Source organism: Puntigrus tetrazona, chromosome 7 (genome assembly GCF_018831695.1).
Source record: "Puntigrus tetrazona isolate hp1 chromosome 7, ASM1883169v1, whole genome shotgun sequence".
NCBI classification, from domain to species: domain Eukaryota; kingdom Metazoa; phylum Chordata; class Actinopteri; order Cypriniformes; family Cyprinidae; genus Puntigrus; species Puntigrus tetrazona.
Window position 1 is genome coordinate 34,773,730 of NC_056705.1, and position 21,809 is coordinate 34,795,538.

Sequence of the window (21,809 nt, forward strand, 5' to 3'; positions counted from 1 at the left end):
CAATTTCTGAAACCTGACACTCAGACACCAGAACCACAAACCAAACCAGGAATTAATATCATGGCGAAGTATACAAATGTTTGCTTTAGAGATGTATTTGTAATTTTTTTTTTAAATCAGTGCTACATTTTGCAAGAGATGTGCAAATTTTGCATTTTGTGTGTGCAGTTCTTGGATTTGTGTGTAAAATGTGGATTACAAAAATGTTAACTAGTGTGATTGCTGTAGGTGCTGAGAAATTATTATATATTCCAATACATTTAATTATTTACATTTAATCTAGGACTTGAAGAGAGAGGAGATCAATAAGCTAGACATGTAATTAGAAGAATGTAAGCAAAATGCAACATGCTGTCATTTTAAATAAAGTCCAGGCCATGTGGTTAACAAAAGCCTTCCTATGGCAGAGGCTAAGGCTGGTTAGTTCATCCGGCTCACACTCCACTAGTTTGATTCATCTCAGATTTTCCTCCCCTGAGAACCTTTGTCATTTCTGATGTTCAGGTAATGTGAGGCATTACAGGCTGAATCTTGCAAGTCCTATCTACTCGGGGCTTTACCAATCATGTAAAACACGTTTTATATTTAAATCAGAAGTACGCAATGATTACACAAGTACTTTCAAGCCATGTATGACCACAGGGCGAGCTGCTGTAAGCGTCTATTGGATAGTGGGGATGGAGGAAATCGCTTGTGGAGGTTTGGGATTTTGAAACTCTTGTAAGCTAAGCCATGTAACTTTCAACTCCATCATCAAAACATTTAGAAGAAATGCTGCAGTTCAATATACTTTTACAGTTATAACATATATAGCATCCACAATTGACAGAAGACAACCTGTTGATGGTCGCTCACTTTTATTGACTGGCCAGTAGGTGATGGCTGTGGTGGAAATGGTAAGGGCAAGAAATCACATACAATATAGCTATCTAAAACAAAGCAGGTTACTGAGGTTGGTAACTTGGTGACTTATGAGTGACTTTTGACTGCAGGTGCATGCAGAATATTTTTAGATACAGCACTATGCGGTGCTCTGTATGTTTTATTCAGTTCAGTACTACACAATGTCAACTGTTCTTTGTAAAAGAGCTAACTAAAATTCTCATATGTGACCCTGGACCACAAAACCAGTCTGGGGTAAATTTGTAGCAATAGCCGTAAAATACAAATATTGTCCCATCCTAACAATCATACATCAAATGGAAAGCTTATTTATTCAGCAAAACACATGCTTGAAATTGGCCTTGCTGCTGAACTAAAGATCTTACAGTAATATAGGGTACAGCTGCCACATTAGAAAATACACTTAAATTGCCTAACTTCTGTACAATAGCTGAAATAAGAATCCAAAAAGTCTGTTATATTATCTAATCAGTGTAACAAAGGTGTGATGAGGATACGAGACACGCATCTATGAAGTTTGGTGATAAACCATTTACTATTTGACTGAATCTGTACTGCAGCTGACAAAATAAGAGTTATAGTAATCTCACAAGGTTTTTTCTCCGTTCTGTTTTGTTTCCTTGTCGCTGTCACCTCTGGCTTGCTGAGAGGGGGACACTTAATTTCCAGCAGATATCGTCGATATATAAATAAAGGACTGATTGATTCATTTGGCTGTCTCGATAATGGTATGGCCTCTGTTTACAGTATGATGTGTCAAATTTTTTCAATCACCAGTTCATCTGCCTAACGTGAACACCGAGGTTATCAGGCTGTCAGGGCTAAAATGCTTATACTGTACATACATGCAATTTATTTATTTATATAAACCAGTTCTATCTATATCTAAAATTATATATAAAACATAACGCACCAAATAATTTGTTTATTACCCATTAAGATCGGTTAGATGACTGTTTTTACAGACGCTACTGGGCATTGTTTCCGAAGTCATGTCTGCCCTCTTTTGTTGATTTTGTAAAATTACATATGCACACGCACACACAGACACACAGAGTTTGTTTTTGTGATTTGTAGAGACATTTCATAGGGGTAATGTTTTTTTATGCTGTTCGAACTGTATGTGCCATTATCCTACACAAACCCTACACCTAAACCAACCCTATACATGAAAATACACTCATTTTTATATTTTCACAAACCCACTCTCTATGATTTAAGCATTTTGAAAAGTGGGGACATGTAATACCTATGTCATACCTGTGTCATTATACAAATTTGTGTCCTCATATAGCACAATGATTTAAAGAATAATTTGTTACATGTTTTGGAAACTGCAAACCAAGCTCTAGAATTTGTAGAAGAAATTGTTATAAGGAAACCAACTGGAGTAAAAAAAAAAGTGTATTAATTAGGCAATTAGACATTACTGTGTTTATATTCCCCTATGCACAACTACAAATTATATTCAGGTAACTGCAATAGTTCAAGCACACCTGAGCAAGTTTTTAGTGTCGTTAGAAATCTAAACTCTGTAGGACAATTTGAGATGTAAATATGGTCTGTGAGATCCATGTGCAATTAAATTTAAATGCTAATTAAATACATATTTTAAAGCTTTATAAGTTGCAAAATTAAAATGAAAACGTATTACTCAAATTTATTAAATGTAAGAAATATAATCATTTAATTTTCCTAAATGCATTAAGAATTGTAATTGCATTTTCTTCGTAATACTGTGTGATAATTATAGCAAAATGCAATGAATTTCAAAATGCATTTTGAGGCAAAGAAGCAGCAAAAGGTGATTTAAATGTCTCCTGTTTTCTTAAATGCATTGCAACATATGACATTTCAACAGCATTTTCATTAAATAGCTTTTAAAGGTTTTTTAAAACTTAATTTAAAACAAGGTTTTAAAACTAGTGTAGAAAATTGAAAATTTGTATTAAATCTAAATTGAATTTTCATTTTGCAATAAAATTTGCACACATGTATGAAAAAAATGTAAATATGGAAACACGTTGCCATTTTGCATATTTCGTTTCTTATCTAATTTAGCTACACGTATACTTTGATTCAAAATATTGTTTAAATGATACCAAATATGACTGTGAAAACCGCTTGCATTCATGCTGAACATTATATGGTACTATTGACCATAGCTGAATGAAGAGAAGTATGAGGAGGCTGCACAAGCCCCCAGCTTCCAATTGATGAAATGCTAGCGAAAATCCTGTCTGAGGCTGTCCAGGATGTTGATTGGTCGCCCCCCGAGCAACCATCCAAGTACAGGTTGGACAGATCTCAAGTTCTAGGTATTTTCCTATTGGGCCCGAACCCAAGCAACAAGATGTGTATGCTCTCCTCTGTCAACAGAGCCAACTGTTGGGGTTATGCTAAGCCGCTTGCTCAAAAGCAGCACCTGATTTTGCTGTTCATGTAGTGAGAACGTGCCAAAATGTGGTAACTTCTGCAAATAGTTCTAGCAACTATGAAAAAGTTCCTGCAGCGTGAAAGCCCTAAAACTATTTATGTAGTCCCAACACAAAATAACTGAGTTCAAATTAATAATGGTTGATTAACATAATGGAATTATTATGACAAAATGTTTAAAACTTGTGTTTGCCTCCGCTTATTTGGACAAAGTACATCCTGATTTTGCTCTTAGGTTAACACGTTTTCAAAAAATATAAAAAATTATCTCGACCATATCTGTAAACCAAATCCTACCCATAAGTAATCCCTAAAATGAGAAGAAATGATTGATGAATTACACTGATGCACAAGTTCCAAACACTGATTTTAATTACAATGATGTTCCAGGATCAGGATGTTATCCTCCTGCTTTTCATCACAAATATCGTAAATTGTGTTCCGAAGATAAATTAAGCTTTTATGGTTTTGGAATGACATGGTGGTAAGCGATTAATGACGATTTCTTTTTTTAAACAGTTGACCCCAGAAGAAGAAACAACCCCCCCTGCCCCCAGCTATATACTACAACTCTTCCTCTTCTCTAAAGCAGCCCAACGTGCCCCCAACCCCTTTTTGCATGTTCTCAGAGGCAAATTCCATGGTTTGTTATGCCACTAACCCAGGAAATAGCTTGTTGTAGTCCCAACCGGCTGTTTGTTGTAGGCCTTACAAAACATATTCAATAAAGACAATTTTTCCCATTGCACTGAACTTTTAGTGTAGCTCTGCAGATATACTTTAAGATCAAACATACACACTAACTAAAGTTTAAAAAAGTAATCAGTGACCCCTTTTAAGATATTGCAGACCTTGTTTTTAATCCAGTCAAAAAATACTGTACTAAAGTGTATACTGATACTGTACTGTGCATTCACTGACAAATACAGGCACTTTCAGTTTTGAGGATTTTTTTATCCTGACACCACTCACACAAAAAGCAAGAAGCAAACATTTTTGAACGATTCATTCCTTTTGAACAAATCTTTAATGTATCATCTTGGAAAGTGATTTTTTCAGTAAAGCTTGCGCAATATCCTATAGGTTTTGTACTGGAATTAGTTTGAAAGACTTGGGAGATGAACTAATCAGTTCTCTTTCCGGATCATACTGCATTGGTTAAAGCTTATGGGGCTGTCAGGAGATGAAAAAACGATTCAATCTCAAAGACTCGAGAGATGAACTAATCAGTTGTTTCAGTTAGTTATTTCATGGAAGTGGTACATAACGTTTTAATTGTTTTGCTAAAAAGAACAAAATGTACAAAAAGACTCAAAGGTAAGGGTGGATAAAACTTCCCGAACTTCCCATCACTATCCAATGGCAGCAAACTCCACCTCTCAAACCCCACCCCTACAACAAGCATATTTAAATAACTGCACATTCTTAAAAGTAAGGAAGCACTACCTGAAGGACCTTGCAAAACATTTTGCTTCAAATGAAAACAATGACGACTTTGAGATTGGGAGTTATTATTTTCCTTTGTAAGGTAGGATTTTATCCCTCATACCTGTACACGTTCCAAAAACTTTGAGGTCTGGCACAGACAGACTTTAGACTAAGACAGGATTAGGCCATAGTTCAATTAGGACATTGATTTTTGTGAACGTGCTTACAAAAAACAAATAGTACTAAGTTCTAACAATTTGAGAGCGTCCTCTGCTTATGAACAAATGCTGATCAGATCAAATCAAATCTAAAACAGGCCCCTTTAAAGGCCTCATATTGTCTGGTTTTTGTCATGATAAGTGAAGTCTAGGGGCTATGTAACTATCATATTAAACTGATAAATCCACAGTATGCATACAGCCTGCATAAAGTAGCTGTGATTTTTCACCAGACATTGTGACTTCCGTAAAAATGTCACGTTAGATCTACTCAGTCACTGCCTTCAGTCCTCACCCGAGCACTGGCCACCGTCCATGACATTACTGAGCAACAACAACACAGTAACATGTTGAAAAGGTTAACTTTAACAGATGAAACCAGATCGGCTGACCAGTACACTCACTCAAAGGATGGATTGTTACTATGAGGTGAATCACATCTAACGTGTAAGACAAACTCGCCATGTCTATCTAGTCAAGATAAAGAAGTGCACATTTTCAGCAGGCAACTATTTTTACAGCTACATTACTATTCCAGCTGCAATTAATCACAACAATGCATATACAGTTTCACATAATTATATATAAATCTTCAGTTGGTCTGGCCTTCTGTCAAAACATAGGCGACAAAGAGGCAAACAGGTAAGTTTCAAGAATTTATTCACAGCGGCTGCAAGGTTTGGATCAGGAGAGGCAGGTAAATAATCAATTAATGTCAATTAATGTCCAATGAGTAGTCTGTAATGCCGAGTTCAGATGATTCACAAGTTCACGATTTTAGCCCCGATTTTGACTCACCAACAGGTTTTGAGAAATCGCTGACAAATGCAGAAATCAAGGGCACAAGCAGTTAGTAAAGTTGCTCATAGAATTGTGGTGTTGTTTGTGTCTGAGTGAGACAACCATTCACGTAATCTCAAAGATGCTGTCACTGGGAACATTTTCTTACAAATAATGGGAAATAATCCACAGTTAAGCCCATATAGACTCAGGGCTCCCAACTCTCACGCATTCAGCATAAGACATGACTGACTCTCTTCTCATTTTCTCATGCACTGAAAAGCCTCAGACAAAATCAAAAGCACCTAAAGCTGAAACTTTAATAATAGGATGTTAGCAATACTGATTTAGAAAACACCAGTGCTTAATTTTGTTTGTGCTCTTAAAAGAATCATATGTTTGTTATTACAATGTATTTTGCAGCATTGAGCAATCTTGCAAATCACATACATATCTACTGATTTTTTGAACATCTCTCAATTACAACAGAACGCCGTGATTGTGATAAAACTGGTGTCAGTGACAGCTTTTTAGTGATTATTTGGAGGCTCCGTTTGCTCAAGCTATTTTCTAGGCTACATATAATACAAATTTCAATGACTGACCTAGTAATTAGCGATGGATGGGGAAAAGTGTTTTTTCGATACAGATGTGGATTATGTCAATGACTAGATAAAAAGAAAAACATTCGAATTTTGGTATCAAATAGTTTTTTTATGCAATTCCAATTATTTCTAAAAGCGATTTCACTGTGTTGCTATTCTTGCTGTGCTGAAAAGTTATACGTTTTGCATCACAGCAACGGTTATTTTACATAATTATACAATAAAAATTAAACCTGCCCCTTCTACTGTGGGTATTTTCATTCCAAGTTGCATTCAAACATTGGCAGCCATGTAGACGCTTGTGCATGAATATTAATAAAATCTAAAGAGCTTACAATTCATATGTTAATGAACGATATTTATTGCGTTTCAAATTAGATGTTTTTGTGTGGATTTGCGGAGGAGTCTCCATGCACACCTGGCTTTGAGTCGGAGTTGCTGGTTTTTAAAGTGCGCAGAGACCACATTTACAAAGGAAAAACACTAGGAAGAGGTAAGCTATATTCAATATCTCTAAGAAAACTAATGGTGAGAGCTTTTGTTTAAATATTTGTAATATCTGGCAATTTTACAGTCCAATTTTATACATGCACTCTACGTACTAAACTTGCTGTCAACACTGATCAGTCGTCTCACTCAGCTGCAAGCTCTGAGCCAACCTCTGAGGCATTACGTCACCCATATCTCAAAAGGACATAACATTGCTCCTTTTTTAGAACTGCATCCTTTTAAGCCATCATTGATGTACTACCTTGGAAGATGGTGCTAGTGCAATTAGCCAATTCCCCTACCCAGGGAACCAAGGTTACATACATAATAGGATGCTTTGATTAACCAGTTAATTCCCTTTTTGATTTTTGACAGTAAATTTCAATGCATGCGATGGAAGGACAAGAGTACTCTTTCAGTCTCTTGACAAGCGGTTTGATGTGAACACGGACGGGAGCGTTACACTGAAGAAACCACTCACTCTTCATGAGGCTTACGAGGTGTTTTCAGTGCATGCTTTGGACGCCAGTGGCAAGAAGCACACTGTATCTATCAGAGTTGAATTTGTCCAAAATGCCAACGGGATGAACGCCTCCCATCCACAGGTACCAATCATTTCCTTCAAGAAACTGCTGTGCAATACAAAAAGCCTATAGTGGACATTTCAGGGGGTTTTATGTGTTCATTTATTATAGGACTTTAAATAGACACGTAAGATTCTAAAACTGATTGCAAAATCTAATCTTGGTTTAATAAAAATCTGGATTATACTGATTTCAGGAACAAAAGTGAAATTTGGTCCAAAAATATAACATGTGTAACATGTAATATATCTCCAAATCCACGATGAGCTGTCAATATCTAACATTATATTTAATTTAAGGTGTTTTCTAGGGGTCCCAGTACCAAATAATCTTCTTCAACCATACAAGTCGCAATCAAAATTCCTTATTCCTATGAGTCAACAGAATTTTTATTTGTTTTGCCATCCGTAAAATTATTCGGTTTTATAAACCTACTTTATTTAAACTCTTCCTACACCATTTGTATAATTAACACCGAATTGTGTATAAATCATCTAGAGAGCATGATTTAAAAACTATTCATCACGTAACACTAATGCTGTCCACTAGATGGAAGCACAAGACAACCAATTGTTTTACATTATATAGTTTGGTTACATATAATGCAACTGTTCCTCTACAATCCATGCATCATTTTTTTCACGAATTGATTTCCTACTAGTAAAAATTCCAATTTCACGTATCGGAAATATAGTTCTCCATTTTTGATATCAGTAATCACGTGGTTGCGAGTGTGAACGTCTATTCTTGATATTACCAATTGAATTGCTTCTAGCAAATATATTTATTATTAATAACAGTAATTTAATTGTCACTAGTCACAATTTTAATGTCTGATATCATGAATGTGATATTATAATATTATAATATTATGAACGTGATGTTAATAAGTGGTATTTGTCTGCTTTAAGTAAAGTAACATAAGTAAAATGGCAAGATGTGAAACTTATGCATTATAACTATGAGAAATATAACCCATTGTAACTTAAATGGATGAATCGTGCTCATTGTGTGTTAAATTATCATAGTCTTTAAAGCTACAGCTGCAAATAATTATAACAATAATTAATATTATAACACATTAAAACTTTTCTTATGAATATTCATAAGATGATACAACATATTATAAAGTCATTTATCTTAAGAATACCTTTATAATGCGTTATAAATACAGGCTTCATAGCAAGTGTTACCGAGTTTATTTTTTACTTGTAAGAAATACACTCTTGATCTCTCAAGATATCATGAATTTTATTTTTACTAGTGGAAATGTAATTATAGATTAAGAAATCATACTTTGAAGTCATTCATAAAAGTCAACCTTGCTATACTAGTGTGTCCTGAATTTAACAGTCATTGCACGATTATACAGTGACGGTTTGCTTCTTATGCTGTTTTTGTTTCACAGAGAGACTTTCCACTTGATCATCCACCTTTGGCATTTGCAAGGTCTTCAGCAGGTCTAAAAAGAGCAAAAAGAGGTTGGATTGTTCCTCCAGTCCGTGTACCTGAGAACAGCAAAGGTCCTCACCCGATGTTCCTGGTCCAGGTGAGTGAAAGTCATGAAGAGATGGATGAGAGCAAGGTTTGTCTGTTACTGACTTTCTCTTATTGCTTTCCATATTTAGATGAAGTCAGACTATGCCAAGGAAACTCAAATGATATACAGCATCACGGGCGAAGGGGCAGATCTGGACCCGAAGGGGATTTTCACTGTTGAGAGATTCTCAGGGAATGTCTTTGTAACTCAGCCACTCGACAGAGAAAAAAAAGCTTTGTACAGAGTAAGTTCATTTTTTGTGTTTTAAAACTTTTAAAACCAAGTTTTAGTGTATTTCAGATTTGGGTGGGTTGTCTGATCATTTTTATAAATCTTTGAGGAGATTTTTTTCATGCGTTTCTCATGCAGAGACTGTGTGTATATATCTACTAAAAACACATACATTTCTATATGATTACATTTGCATGAATAAAAAATACTAATAGACGTGAATAGACACAAATCTAGTTTTGATTGAACTATTTAATGAACCTCAGATATTTGTCCCTTAACATGTCTATATATTTCTTCTAAATTCTTTAGCTTTTCGTTCATGCAGTATCAAGTGCTGCGAGTAATATAGCAAACACTTCAGTCGAAATTCCCATCATTGTGATCGACCAAAATGATAATAAGCCTGTGTTTACTGAAAATCCTTTTAACGGACATGTTCAAGTAGCTGCAATAAAACGTAGGTGTATAACGCTTTCATATATTTTTCATATATATTTTTTATACCAGCTCTTACCACCTAATAATTCTTTATTCTCTCAACAAAGATTTTGAGTTCATGACAGTCACAGCCACTGATGCAGATGACCCAGACACAGATAATGGTATAATCAGATATTCAATTCTCAGCCAAGAGCCGGAACTTCCAAAACCAAACATGTTTGACATCAACTCTTCAACTGGAACCATTCGTGTGCTACAGACAGACCTGGACAGAGAGGCGAGAAGTTAAATCTGATGAACCTCAAAGTGGTGCTAAAATTACTTCATGTAAACAAACTCATCGGTTATCTTCTTTTTCAGCAATGGCCCACATATACTTTAATAATTAAAGCTGCTGACATGGAAGGAAATGGTTTGTCGACCACTGGCACAGCTGTTATTACTATTACTGACAGCAATGATAACCCACCTCAGTTTGAGCAAACTTTGGTAATATATATATATATTTAAATTGAGAATATTATACTATATTAATAATTCTTCAAACTCCTTCATACTTAACTACAATCGCTATATATCTCTTTTAGCTCTCCGTATCTGTTCCAGAAAATGAAGTAGGGCATATAGTGGCTAATCTAACAGTTACCGATGAAGATGAAGTTGGGTCCCCAGCCTGGTCAACAAAGTATCAGATTATTAGTGGTGATGAGGATGGGTTTTTCAATGTCAGTACTGGACCCAGCCAGCTGGAGGGTATCATCACCACTGCAAAGGTACTGTGTGTTGCTCATTTGTTTGATTGGACAATTGGTTGTGATGACATGCCTTAGTGAAAGACACCTTCTTTTCCATTTAGCCCCTGGACTTTGAGAAGACCAAGCAGTACGTTCTGTCTGTAATTGTTGAGAACGATGATCCGTTTATAGGTTCTTTTCCCACCTCGACTGCCACGGTCACAGTGAATGTAGAAGATGTAAATGAACCTCCAAAGGTAAAGGTTATTTCCAAACCTAAAGATTCAACAGTTGTTACTGAATTGGTGAATACAGAATTGGTACAGCCACTGATGCCTTTTTTATTTTTTACAGGACACTGTATCTGTCAATGAGAAGGAAAAGGGGACTGATTAAAAAATATGCTGGATCACTTTCCTAGTCCAGTGGACTTGTGGACCACTAGCCACCTTATATTTTGTATGTCTTTCTTTTTTTGAGAAGTGAAAAGGCTAATCTGACAATGTTTTAATGCTTCCTTAAAACATCATAATACATTTCATTTCCACTTTCTTTCTGCCTGTGTACAGACTCATCTCATTATTTAACCATGGATCAGACCTAACTTTATGCTGTTTAGTTTTTAGGGGAGTCCCTATCTAACACATCTTCCAGGTTGAATGCAACCGATATAAATGCTCTTAAACATCCATATCCTGAAGAACAGAGTCAGACACTTTACATACCTCATTATTGCAATATTGCAACAAATTCTGTATCAGTCGTAGAGGAAAAACTATGAAAGCATTGCAGAGATTTGCAATAGGAACATTAAATAATACAGGTTTGTGATCAGAGATAAAATGGTCATATAATTCTAGATCTTCGGTAAAGAGCCCATATGTTATACCAGGTCAAAATTATGGCCATACATATGACATACATTGACTAATTGAGTTGTCAAAACAATCAATTAAATTCAAAAAGTCCTTTGCCGTCACATTTCCTGAGCAGATTTAAATGAATATTAAAACCCCCTAAAATAAGCACAATTTTAAATAAAACCTCACACGAAGCCCCCAAACTCATTGATAAAATCTTGCTGTACTCTTGGAGTAATAATAACAATAGCAACTGGACTACCAGTATCCAAAGTTGTCGTTCAAATGAATTATATTCCTTAGTTGCTATTAATCTACAATTAATAGTACAGGATAGAGACCAGACCAGGGATATTATAAAACTTACAGTCCTGTGGTAAGAGTTCATGAAAGAGACTCATGAAAGAGACCCCATTTGTAGTTCCCGTCTCAGTAATGAACAAAGTCTAGGCCATGTGCAATGAAGCAGTCATTTAATAAAAAAAAAGGCTTATTTATCATTGATCTTGTGTTGATCAAACCGAGATTTATTGTATACGAAGGCAGTCCTATCTATCCTATAGGCAAAAACCTGCCGTGCTGCCCCCACTTCACTCTCACGATTAAAGATGCATGTGAAAACAAATAAAAAGGCACTAGTACAGCTGAAAATGCAAATGAAGCGTACAAGTCTGAAGTGGCCAAGGGATGATTTAGGATCATTCCCAGTGAGCAGCGCAAAACTGAGAAAAAATGAGAAAGTCATTATTTTTATTCCTGTAGCTTTGTAAGATTACGGTTAAACCCCTGATGTCACATGGTTTACTTTACATCTCTGGATGTTAATCATGTTCATTACATTGCTTTGTATGCAGAATGCATCAAAAATATTTGGAGGGTGAGTAAATTAATGACAGAATTTTCATTTTGAGGTGAACTAACATTTTAAATCAAATGCATTAAACGCAATTACATTCCAATTGCAAAAAAATGCCATGATGTATTCTAGTACTAGTATTAATCATGCTCTTTTAAGAAAAATATAATATATTCAAATTGAATACTATATTATTAATATTGTGATGTATATTGTATTTCATTTTATGCATTAAGAATATGCATTTCAATTTAATTTCTGATTTTATAGACCCCAGTTTCCTATCTCTTTGGCCCATTTCAACTTTTAATTCAACAATTTGTCCTTCAAATGAAGCAAATTAAATAGCCAGGCATTACCCCCCGTGTAAAAGATACACAAAGTTGGGCCATGTTTTAAACAGCAGTGTGGAAGTTAGGCCTATAAGCCAAATAACTGAAGTTAAATATGAATGATATAGCTCTTTGTATAAGTATGTGGGGAGTTATGAGATTATTGTGGGCATTACAGTTTTTCTCAAATGATTTGACACTCTTCTCCAATGCATTGTACTCCAATGCATTGTACTTACTGTGTAAACACACAGCCTAAAATAATTAGCGCAGCCATTCAAACACAAAATTATCTTAACCAAACAGTTCAACTGTACTGCAGAATGAAGCACTGTGATTTTTTTGATTATTAAAAGCAAATATTAACATCGAATCTATAGGTTTTCTCTCTAATGATTATAAAACATCAGCTGTAGATGCACAGATACAGTAATGAAAATATGTTTACTGTAATTCTAATGTAATTTTACAAAAAAGTTCTCTAACTACTATTACGAATTGCCCCTTTAAACTTAAAAACAGTTTGTGCCATTGCAGCAAGAACTGCACACACACATAAATAAACACACACACACACACACACACACACACACACACACATCTATAAACCTCTATATACCTCTCTGTTCATGTCATCTTACAGTTTCCCCTCATGCTCTTTACACTACTTTTCTCCCTTTCCTTATTATTTTTTTATTATGCAATTTATATATTTTTGCTCTTTGCAAGACTAACCTAAAGCAATTGTGATAAATGTGTAAATGATTGAGAAACTCAAATGAAATATATTGTGTTAATTTGACAGAGTTTGTTGTATTTGGACAAATGGTACATAAATGTTTGCGATTTGCGTAAAAGCTAAAAGTATTGGTTGGTTGTAGTGACTTTTGAGAGTTCTGTGCACACCGTTTTGGGAAAATGATTCGTAATGTGTATGAAATAAATAAAAATGTACATTCTGTTTAGGACAATTACAAAGTATTCACATCACTGTTTCAAGAACTGATTTCGGAGAAATGGGTGAATAAAACTAATTAGAGAATCATTAAAGAATCTTTTCAGTCATTATAAGGCTATAAAATTCCCATAATTGGGAAAAAATTACACTTATTTGTGTTACTCTTCAAGATATTGCATTTTAATTCTCTCTCTCAAAAACACACTTTTAACACTGGTTATGCGATAAATTGCTTATGAAGAATTCATTCTATTATTCATTATATATTTGTTATATTTATTATATTTAGTATTATATAACATTTTTATTATGTTTAACTTTTGCAAAAAAAAAAAAAGATATCTTTACCAAATAAAACGTACCCTGAATAAACATTAAAATCAGTTGGATTAATTTATAGTCAAATTTATAAGAACAGATACAAATGCAAATGAATAAATATGTAATTAAAAAAAAGTTTAATGTTCATATGTTATTTTACATGAAAAGTAACTTTTTGTAAAAAGTAAATTTTTACATATATGTATATGGATATAATGTAAAATCTTCAGCAAATATATAAAAATTAAAGGTTGATTAAATTTACAGTATATATATAGAAATAATTATAGAACCTACGGAAATGTTACTGTATTCCTGGCATGAGTCAGAATCAGTTACTTCTCAAATAACGCACACGCAAGAAATTCCACACAATCCTAAAAATTATACAGACGTCTTTATATTCTTAAATAAGACTGATGATGAGACATTAAAAATAAAGATGTCCTGTCAATGTCTTCTAATTTAATTGTGACCCTGGACCAGAAAACCAGTAATATTTGTAGTAATAGTCAACAATACTGTAATGAGGACGCTAATGACAGATGTGAAACCATGTGTCGAAGTTTATTGGGACAATCCAAAAGAGAATAGTCGGATACAACAGGCAGAAGTTTGTTAACAGTAAGGAAGTCAGATCGGCAAACAGGTTCAAGGGATTTCCAGAGAGCAAAGACGGTAACACAAGCATCAATCCAATCAGGTTACCAGAATACAAGGGTGATCCGAGGAAACAATGGCCAGGATAAGCAGGCAAGGTCATACACACGACAGCAGTCAGAATAAACAGGGGGGAATCGCTCGGTAAGGCAGTGAAACCCACAATGAGTGTAACACGTGCTCTGGCTTTATGCTGGGCAAACAGGAAGTGAGCGCAGAGGGAGTGGAGTTACAAATACATCGTATGGGTCAAAATATAGATTTTAGTTTTTTGCCAAAAAATCATTAGTATGTTTACTAGAGATAACGTCTTGCTAAGATATTTCGTATTGTAAATATATACATACTTTTTTTCATGAGTAATTTCTAAGAACTTCATTGTACTGTTTTAAAGGGTTTTTTTTTTTATCAATTTGTTTATTAACAGTTGTATCTTGGGCAAATGCATACGCCCCTAACACAATTTGGTTATTTATTCATCTTTCAAGTGTATAAATCTCAAGTCCAGAGAACAAGGTCCAGAAACACAATTATAAAATGAACATCTTTTTGGATTTTTCCATCTTCACAGTGGAAGTGAGAAAAACGGTTGTTAAATGATTCATAACAGACAGAATGTTTTGCTTGGCGTCCCCGAAGCCCAGACAGGTTGACCTCCATCGGCGTCCCCTTCCTTCTCAGTTTGTCCAGACCGAGGTGAATTATCACTGCCATCAGTAACAGTAATAACAGCTGTACTAGTGGCTGCCAAACCTTTTCCTTCCATGTCGGCAGCCACAATTTCCAAAGTATACGTAGACCATTTCTGAAAAAAAAAAAACAATTGTGTGTTTTTGGTTATTTGTTAACTTTATATTATTCTTCACCACTTTGAGATTAGCTTATGGCATGTATTTGTTCACCTCTCTGTCCAGGCCTGTCTGTAGCACACGAATGGTTCCAGTTGAAGAGTTGATGTCAAACATGTTTGGTTTTGGAAGTTCCGGCTTTTGGCTGACAATTGAATATCTGATTATACCATTATCCGTGTCTGGGTCATCTTTATCAGTGGCTGTGACTGTCATGAACACATAACCTTAAGTGGGAGAAGAATTAAGACTAATCAGGGTCTTGAAAAAGACACTTTTATTACAAATTGTCTGAATTTAAAACAAAAAGATTTATTAAGGTTGAGACACACATACCCTGTTCTGCAAATTCAGAAACATATCCTTTAAAAGAACTTTGAGTAAACAGAGGCATATTATCATTTTGGTCAATAACCTTGATAACAATTTGCATTGACCTGACTTCTGCATTGATCACATCCGACGATACAGCATGAGCTATAATCTAAAAAAAAAAAAAAAAAAATTATAATATAAATGATTTCTAAATGTAAAATATCCTGCTTCCATGAACTTTAAAAATTGAAAATTATAAGTTAGAGAGACTAAAAATGAACTTACTTTGTATTCAGCTTTTTTTTCTCTGTCGAGTGGCTGAGTTACAAACAAATTCCCTGATAATCTCTCAACAGTGAAAATCCCCTTCGGCTCCAGATCTGCCCCTTCGCCCGTGATGCTGTATATCATTTGAGTTTCCATGGCATAGTCTGACTTCATCTAAATATGGAAAGCAATAAGAGAAAGTCAGCAACAGACAAACCTTGCTCTCATCCATCTCATTTTAAACCGTCTCTTCATGACTTTCACTCACCTTGACCAGGAACATCGGGTGAGGACCTTTGCTGTTCTCAGGTACACTGACTGGAGGAATAACCCAACCTCTCTTTACTCTCTTTACACACGAAGAAGACTTTGGAAATGTCAGAACCAGAATATCAGAAGGAGATTTTATTTGGAACATATTAGTAAAAATACTGATCAACATACCATTTTTTGTTAATTGTTAATTAAATACAGCAAACATTTCTAATCAGTATACATAGGCTAAACTTTGGGGGCAGTCATTGCCTAATGGTTAGACTGTTGGATTTATATCCTAACTATCAGAGATTCTAGGTAGGGGAAGTGAATGTATAGCACTCACTTCCACCTTTAATACCACACAGATTCAGAGTATGGCAAACCATACTTGTCTACACATCACAAAACATAAAAAACAAAAAAAAAAAAACATACAGGCAACTTTTGAAGCTGTCAATTTTTTGCAGCTCAAAATGTTTAACATCTTGAGCTCTGCAGCATTTTTGGGAGTAAATTGATAAAAATTGTCTAATTTTACAGAGAATAGACCAAATTTTATCAAACGGGTGGAATCATTTGTATATATGGATTGTTTGTTTTCGTAATTTTTTGATAAACACAAAGACATAATCATTTAAGAGTCTGTTATTTGATATCTGTTCGGTCCATCTCCTTTCACAAGGTTTCATTGGATTCCTCTATAGGGCAGTAAACAGGAAAAAAAAAGTCTGCAGGTTTTGAACAGCGGATGCAAACAATATATTTCCTTTCATTCTGTGTAATGCTGTTTGATCTTGCATTCATGTTTACAATGAATTTTTAATGGAATTTTTCATCCTCTTACAATCACTTTGTCTTGTACAGAAACGTGCATGCGAGTGCACAAAAATAAAATCTTTGGGTTTTGAATAAAAAAAAAAAAAAAATATATATATATAAAAAAAAAAATATATATATATATATATATATATATATATATATATATATATATATATATATTCAAAAAATATAACGTGCTGGCAGTTTTAATCTAATCATTATAAGAGTAAAATTCAGTGAATGTGACAAGTACACAAGCAGGAGTTCATTTGAATCACATGCAGTTACTATTACCCACTATTACCTGTTAAAATCCACCTTATCTTCCCCAAGATCAACATCTACTTAGAAAAACCCCGGACCTGCTGACCAGCTAACCAGATGGACCTCAACTACACACACTATTGCTCCATCGTCAGCACTTTAGTTCTATCACTCCTGACACAGTTCACACTCCTTCACGTCACTTTTTCGTGATAAAAAACAAAACAAAAAAAACACAGTCACATTCCTTCTCTGCAAATGTCTCCACTGCTAAAATGACATTTTACCACAGCAAAATGAACAACAGTTTTGACTCTGGACTGTAGCTATCGAATATTTTCAGTATTCTACTAAAGTAATCGAATAAAAATTACTTTTTTAATTAAATAGCAATCCTAAATATACAAGAGAAAATAAGACAGGTCTATTAATATGAACAAGTAATTGGTTTCATTTTAGAAAAATAAATATTTTTATTGCTAAAATTATGTGTAATAATAACTGTAAAAACTAAACCCATTTAGTGCATGTAATTGCTATATTACATTCAAAATGCAAATACAAATATAAAAACAAAATAATCATTAATAAAAATCTATTTCACTTTACTCTGCAAATAGTACAACCTTAATAACAGTAAATTACAGTGACTAACTTTCATGTTTCAGCCTAACTACAGCTCAAGCTTCACATAAGCGTTTACTGTTTTTCTTTTGTAAGGGGCATAAAAGGGACACGAAGCTAACGTGGCAAAAACAAGTCCATACGCAAAACTAATTTTTCAGCGACATAAAATTTTGCTCCATGTGTAGTTTTTGGGATGCACCAAAAAATAATTCTGGGCCAAATTGAGAATTCCGGATGTAGCTGGCTATTAGCAATAGGACAACAAATGAGTGAAAATATATCTTCGGCATCTAGGATGAAGAAAACATTAGTTGTTTTTCTTAAAGAGGAGCAACTTGTCACGCAACTTATTGAGAGTGGCGTTGTGATTAACGGAAGTTTTTGTCCCGTCTTTCCCATAACTACGTTAACTTCTAAGGTAACTATCTCGAATATACCGCCATTAATTCCTAATGAAGTTATTTCGAGAGAAGTCATTAGGTTCGGAAAAATCGCGAGCCCAATAAAAGTCATTTCACTTGGTTGTAAAAGTTTGGAAATGAAACATGTGATGTGAAGTGTTCATGTTTCTAAAAGAGCCAACGCTGGATATATCGTTAGGTAAGTTGTTCTACTGCTGGACTGAAGTGTTTTGAATGCAGTGACATTGGTCACAAACAGATTGCTTGTCCTCACTAACTGCAAGTGAACATGAATGTACAAAATAATGTGGACAGGGTAGAACTCAATCTAAATGAGCGATTCAAAGGTATGAAAATGACCACTAGTTGTAGTTGATTTATTTACTATTGCATCAATGGTAGATTAAGAATGCCTATTATTTTGACCCTCATTTAGCTGGTTTGTCAAAATTACAACAGAAGATGGAAAATCACAAAAAAATAAATTAATCAATAATTTTTATTTATATAGCGCTTTTAACAACACAGGTTATATCAAAGCACTGAACAGTATAAAGCAGAAGACCAATGAAAGGGATGTATGATAATGAGAATGAACAATTTGTTATTAAATGCAGAGACGGTCTCTGTAATCAATTCAACAATTGCTAGAAGTTAAGTGTCCCCAACAAAGCAAGCCAGAGGTGACAGCGGCAAGGAAACAAAACCCCAAAAAAAGCAAAATGGCAACCAAATAATCTCTGATGATCTAATAACCTGGAATAACTGTCCTGCAAAACTCTGTATCTATACTTTAGCCAACATCTGTGATATACAAATTTCTCTCTCACTCTTTCTCTCTCTCTCTCTTACATATCTCGTGCAGACCAACAACATCCAGCACGATATATACAGACACCTCCAGGAGTCATCATCCAGCAGTGGCCCTATCATGTCCCTGATGCTCACCGGCAGGCTATCAAGGAGGAAGTGCAACAAATGCTTAAGTTAGGGGTGATCGAACCATCACGCAGCCGATAGTTCTGAAATCAGATGGCATCCTTTGCTTTTGCAACGACTTTCGCCAGCTTAACAAAGTCTTCGACAGGCACCCCATGCCTCGGTTGGACGAGTTCTAGGACCAACTGGGAGGGGCCTGGGATATCTCCACCCTGAACCTCACCAAAGGCTACTGTTTTCCACCCTTAGTGTCCACTGTCACTACCAGACTTTTCCCTTTGGCTTCCATGGGGCACCTGCCATGTTTCAGTGGATGATGGACCAGGTGTATGCCACCGCATACCTGAATGATGAGGTCATCCATTTGGAGGCATGGGAGGAACCTCTGGAGCAGCTGAGGAGACCATGCCATCTAGCGCTCTCCGAGGCTAAGGACCTGGGTTATCAGGTGGGAAAGGGGTCTCATTCGGCCACAGGAGAAGAAGGTGGAGGCGGTTCGGTCTGCTCCAAGACCCGTAACCAAAACCCAGGTATGAGCCTTTTTAGGGTTGGTGGGGTTGCTTCATCCCTAACTTTTCCTCTTTAGTCCTCCGAGCCCCAAATTTTGGAGCCACGAACTGCAACACTGACTACTTCTCTCAGATCTGGGCAGTTTTTCCTCCCCAACTGTCTCATGTATTGACAGGACCAGGTCAATGCCCCTACCAAATATTGAGTACTAGTACAAATATTAGTACAGTATTAAGTACAGTAAATAAATATACTTTCCAGAAGGCCAGCAATTAACTAAATTCACTTTTTTATTGTTCTTATGAAGTATTAATTTTTTTTTAGATGAATAGGTGGGTTTCCGTTAAATGTGAACCTAAATCATCACAATTAAAAAAACGAAGACTTAAACTACTTCAGTCTGTGTGCATTGAATTGATTTAATACACAAGTTTCACAATTTGAGTTGAATTAATGAAATAAACTAACTTTTCCATGACATTCTAATTTATTGAGATGCTATTATATTTAAAGTTTGAATACGTTTTTATATGAATAACACCTTTTCACATTTTGAAACATTATTTAAGCATATGCATGTAACAAAAATTAATCAGAACTTTAGACATTTGATTTATCTTTGTAATGGAACTGAACAGTCTGTTATGGTGCTATATGTGTCTGTGTTGTGTTATATATAGGAATGTGAAAACATTTGCCATCATTCTATGAATGAATGACAAAAGAGTTGCATTTAGAAACATATCACTAAATGCATTTTGTGTAAAGCAACAAAAATGATTTAATTTTGTCCACAGACTTCCGTTTCACTGCGTAAATCTGTCTATTCAAAAATTACACTTCACATAAAAAAAAAACTTTTTACAGATTTAAAATAAACTTGAACGTCCAAAGTTTTTGAAATGTCTTGTATTCAGCTCCAGAAGAAAAAAAAAAAAAAAACTCCTACCTTACAAAGGAGAAAAAAAATTAAAAATACTCCCAATCCCACTGTCTTCATTTTCTTGATTCAAACCAAAATATTGCAAAAGGTAGTACTTCCTTATTGGTTAGGTTAGGGCTGTACACTTAAATTGAATGCACTGTGCAAAAATGCCTTCATCTCTTTCTATATATATATATATATATATATATATATATATATAGTGTGTGTGATGGGAGGAGCAAATGACAGACACAGTGGGTGTGGCCTTAGAGAAAAACAGAAAAAATGTATTACTAAAGTGTCCAAGGCTCAAATCGTCCTGCAGGTTTTTTTATATTGCAATAATAAACAAAAAAATTAGAAAACAGGTAAACAAATCAGAACAATTATAATGGAATAAATATAAAAATAAAAATATAATATATCACATAAAAAAAATAAAAAAGGGGCATGTGATTAAAAAGAAATCCTAAATATAGCACAACTTCTAGATGTTTTTTTTATAGCTTTCTTGATGACAGATGTAGAAATTGTATTTAAATACAGTTGCAGTTCTTGTTTGAAGATGTTAAAGTGGGGTTTACAATTAGTATATTTACATTTATGGACATAAAACTTTCCAATAAATATCAGGAGGTTTCTACAAAAGTTTTTTTCTAATATAATGATTTTTATTTTGCAAAAGAATTTTAAATAACATTACATCAATCAACTTGCAAGTTGGTTTATCTACAAACAAGGAATGAGCAGCATAAGAGCATCTAGAAATACCCTCTGCTTTAGTAAGCAGATCTCTCAATAACCAAATATTACATTTCTTTTTTGTTTTCTCTGTAATTGGTTTTCCCTGGCTTCTTAGTTTAGCATCTTTTATTATCTTGATTCCTAAATATTTGGCCGTCTGATTGATGGGAATGTCGTGCTGCAGGGGTAGTAAAGGTGTTCGGGGGGGAAATCGTGAAAACTAAGTTAGTTTTTCATTGTTTATAATGAAATCGGACAGGTAGGCTACACGTCACCAAAGAAAGTGCGTTGCAACGAGGCCGTAAGTGAAAATACACTGCTTCACATAACGGACATCATTTTACTAATTTACATGCATACAATGTAACATTTATGTACTAGTGCTATAGGGTCTTTCAAATACATATTTATTATTGATATATACAGTACAGTATATATATTCATATTTATCAGTATTTTACAATGCAGTACAGTATTTATAACTTGATTAGAATCAAAGAGATTTCAGAAGAA

The 21,809-nt window shown here is 34.7% G+C and overlaps 2 protein-coding genes across 2 annotated transcripts; one reads left to right on the forward strand and one right to left on the reverse strand.

Moving 5' to 3' along the window:
• Nucleotides 1–4,736: 4,736 nt before the first annotated feature.
• Nucleotides 4,737–10,944, forward strand: LOC122349544 (cadherin-4-like). Its single transcript, XM_043245634.1, has 11 exons — nucleotides 4,737–4,867; nucleotides 6,749–6,863; nucleotides 7,235–7,464; nucleotides 8,852–8,992; nucleotides 9,072–9,227; nucleotides 9,527–9,674; nucleotides 9,763–9,935; nucleotides 10,019–10,147; nucleotides 10,246–10,431; nucleotides 10,515–10,649; nucleotides 10,747–10,944. The coding sequence occupies exons 1-11, from the start codon at nucleotides 4,817–4,819 to the stop codon at nucleotides 10,786–10,788; spliced, it is 1,506 nt and encodes a 501-aa protein (XP_043101569.1). The 5' UTR covers nucleotides 4,737–4,816; the 3' UTR covers nucleotides 10,789–10,944.
• A 3,323-nt stretch (nucleotides 10,945–14,267) lies between these two features.
• Nucleotides 14,268–20,718, reverse strand: LOC122349548 (cadherin-1-like). The gene is made up of 6 exons (XM_043245638.1): nucleotides 20,577–20,718; nucleotides 16,078–16,176; nucleotides 15,828–15,983; nucleotides 15,564–15,711; nucleotides 15,282–15,454; nucleotides 14,268–15,184 (listed from the first exon to the last, which is right to left on the reverse strand). The coding sequence occupies exons 1-6, from the start codon at nucleotides 20,625–20,627 to the stop codon at nucleotides 14,981–14,983; spliced, it is 831 nt and encodes a 276-aa protein (XP_043101573.1). The 5' UTR covers nucleotides 20,628–20,718; the 3' UTR covers nucleotides 14,268–14,980.
• Between the last annotated feature and the right edge of the window lie 1,091 nt (nucleotides 20,719–21,809).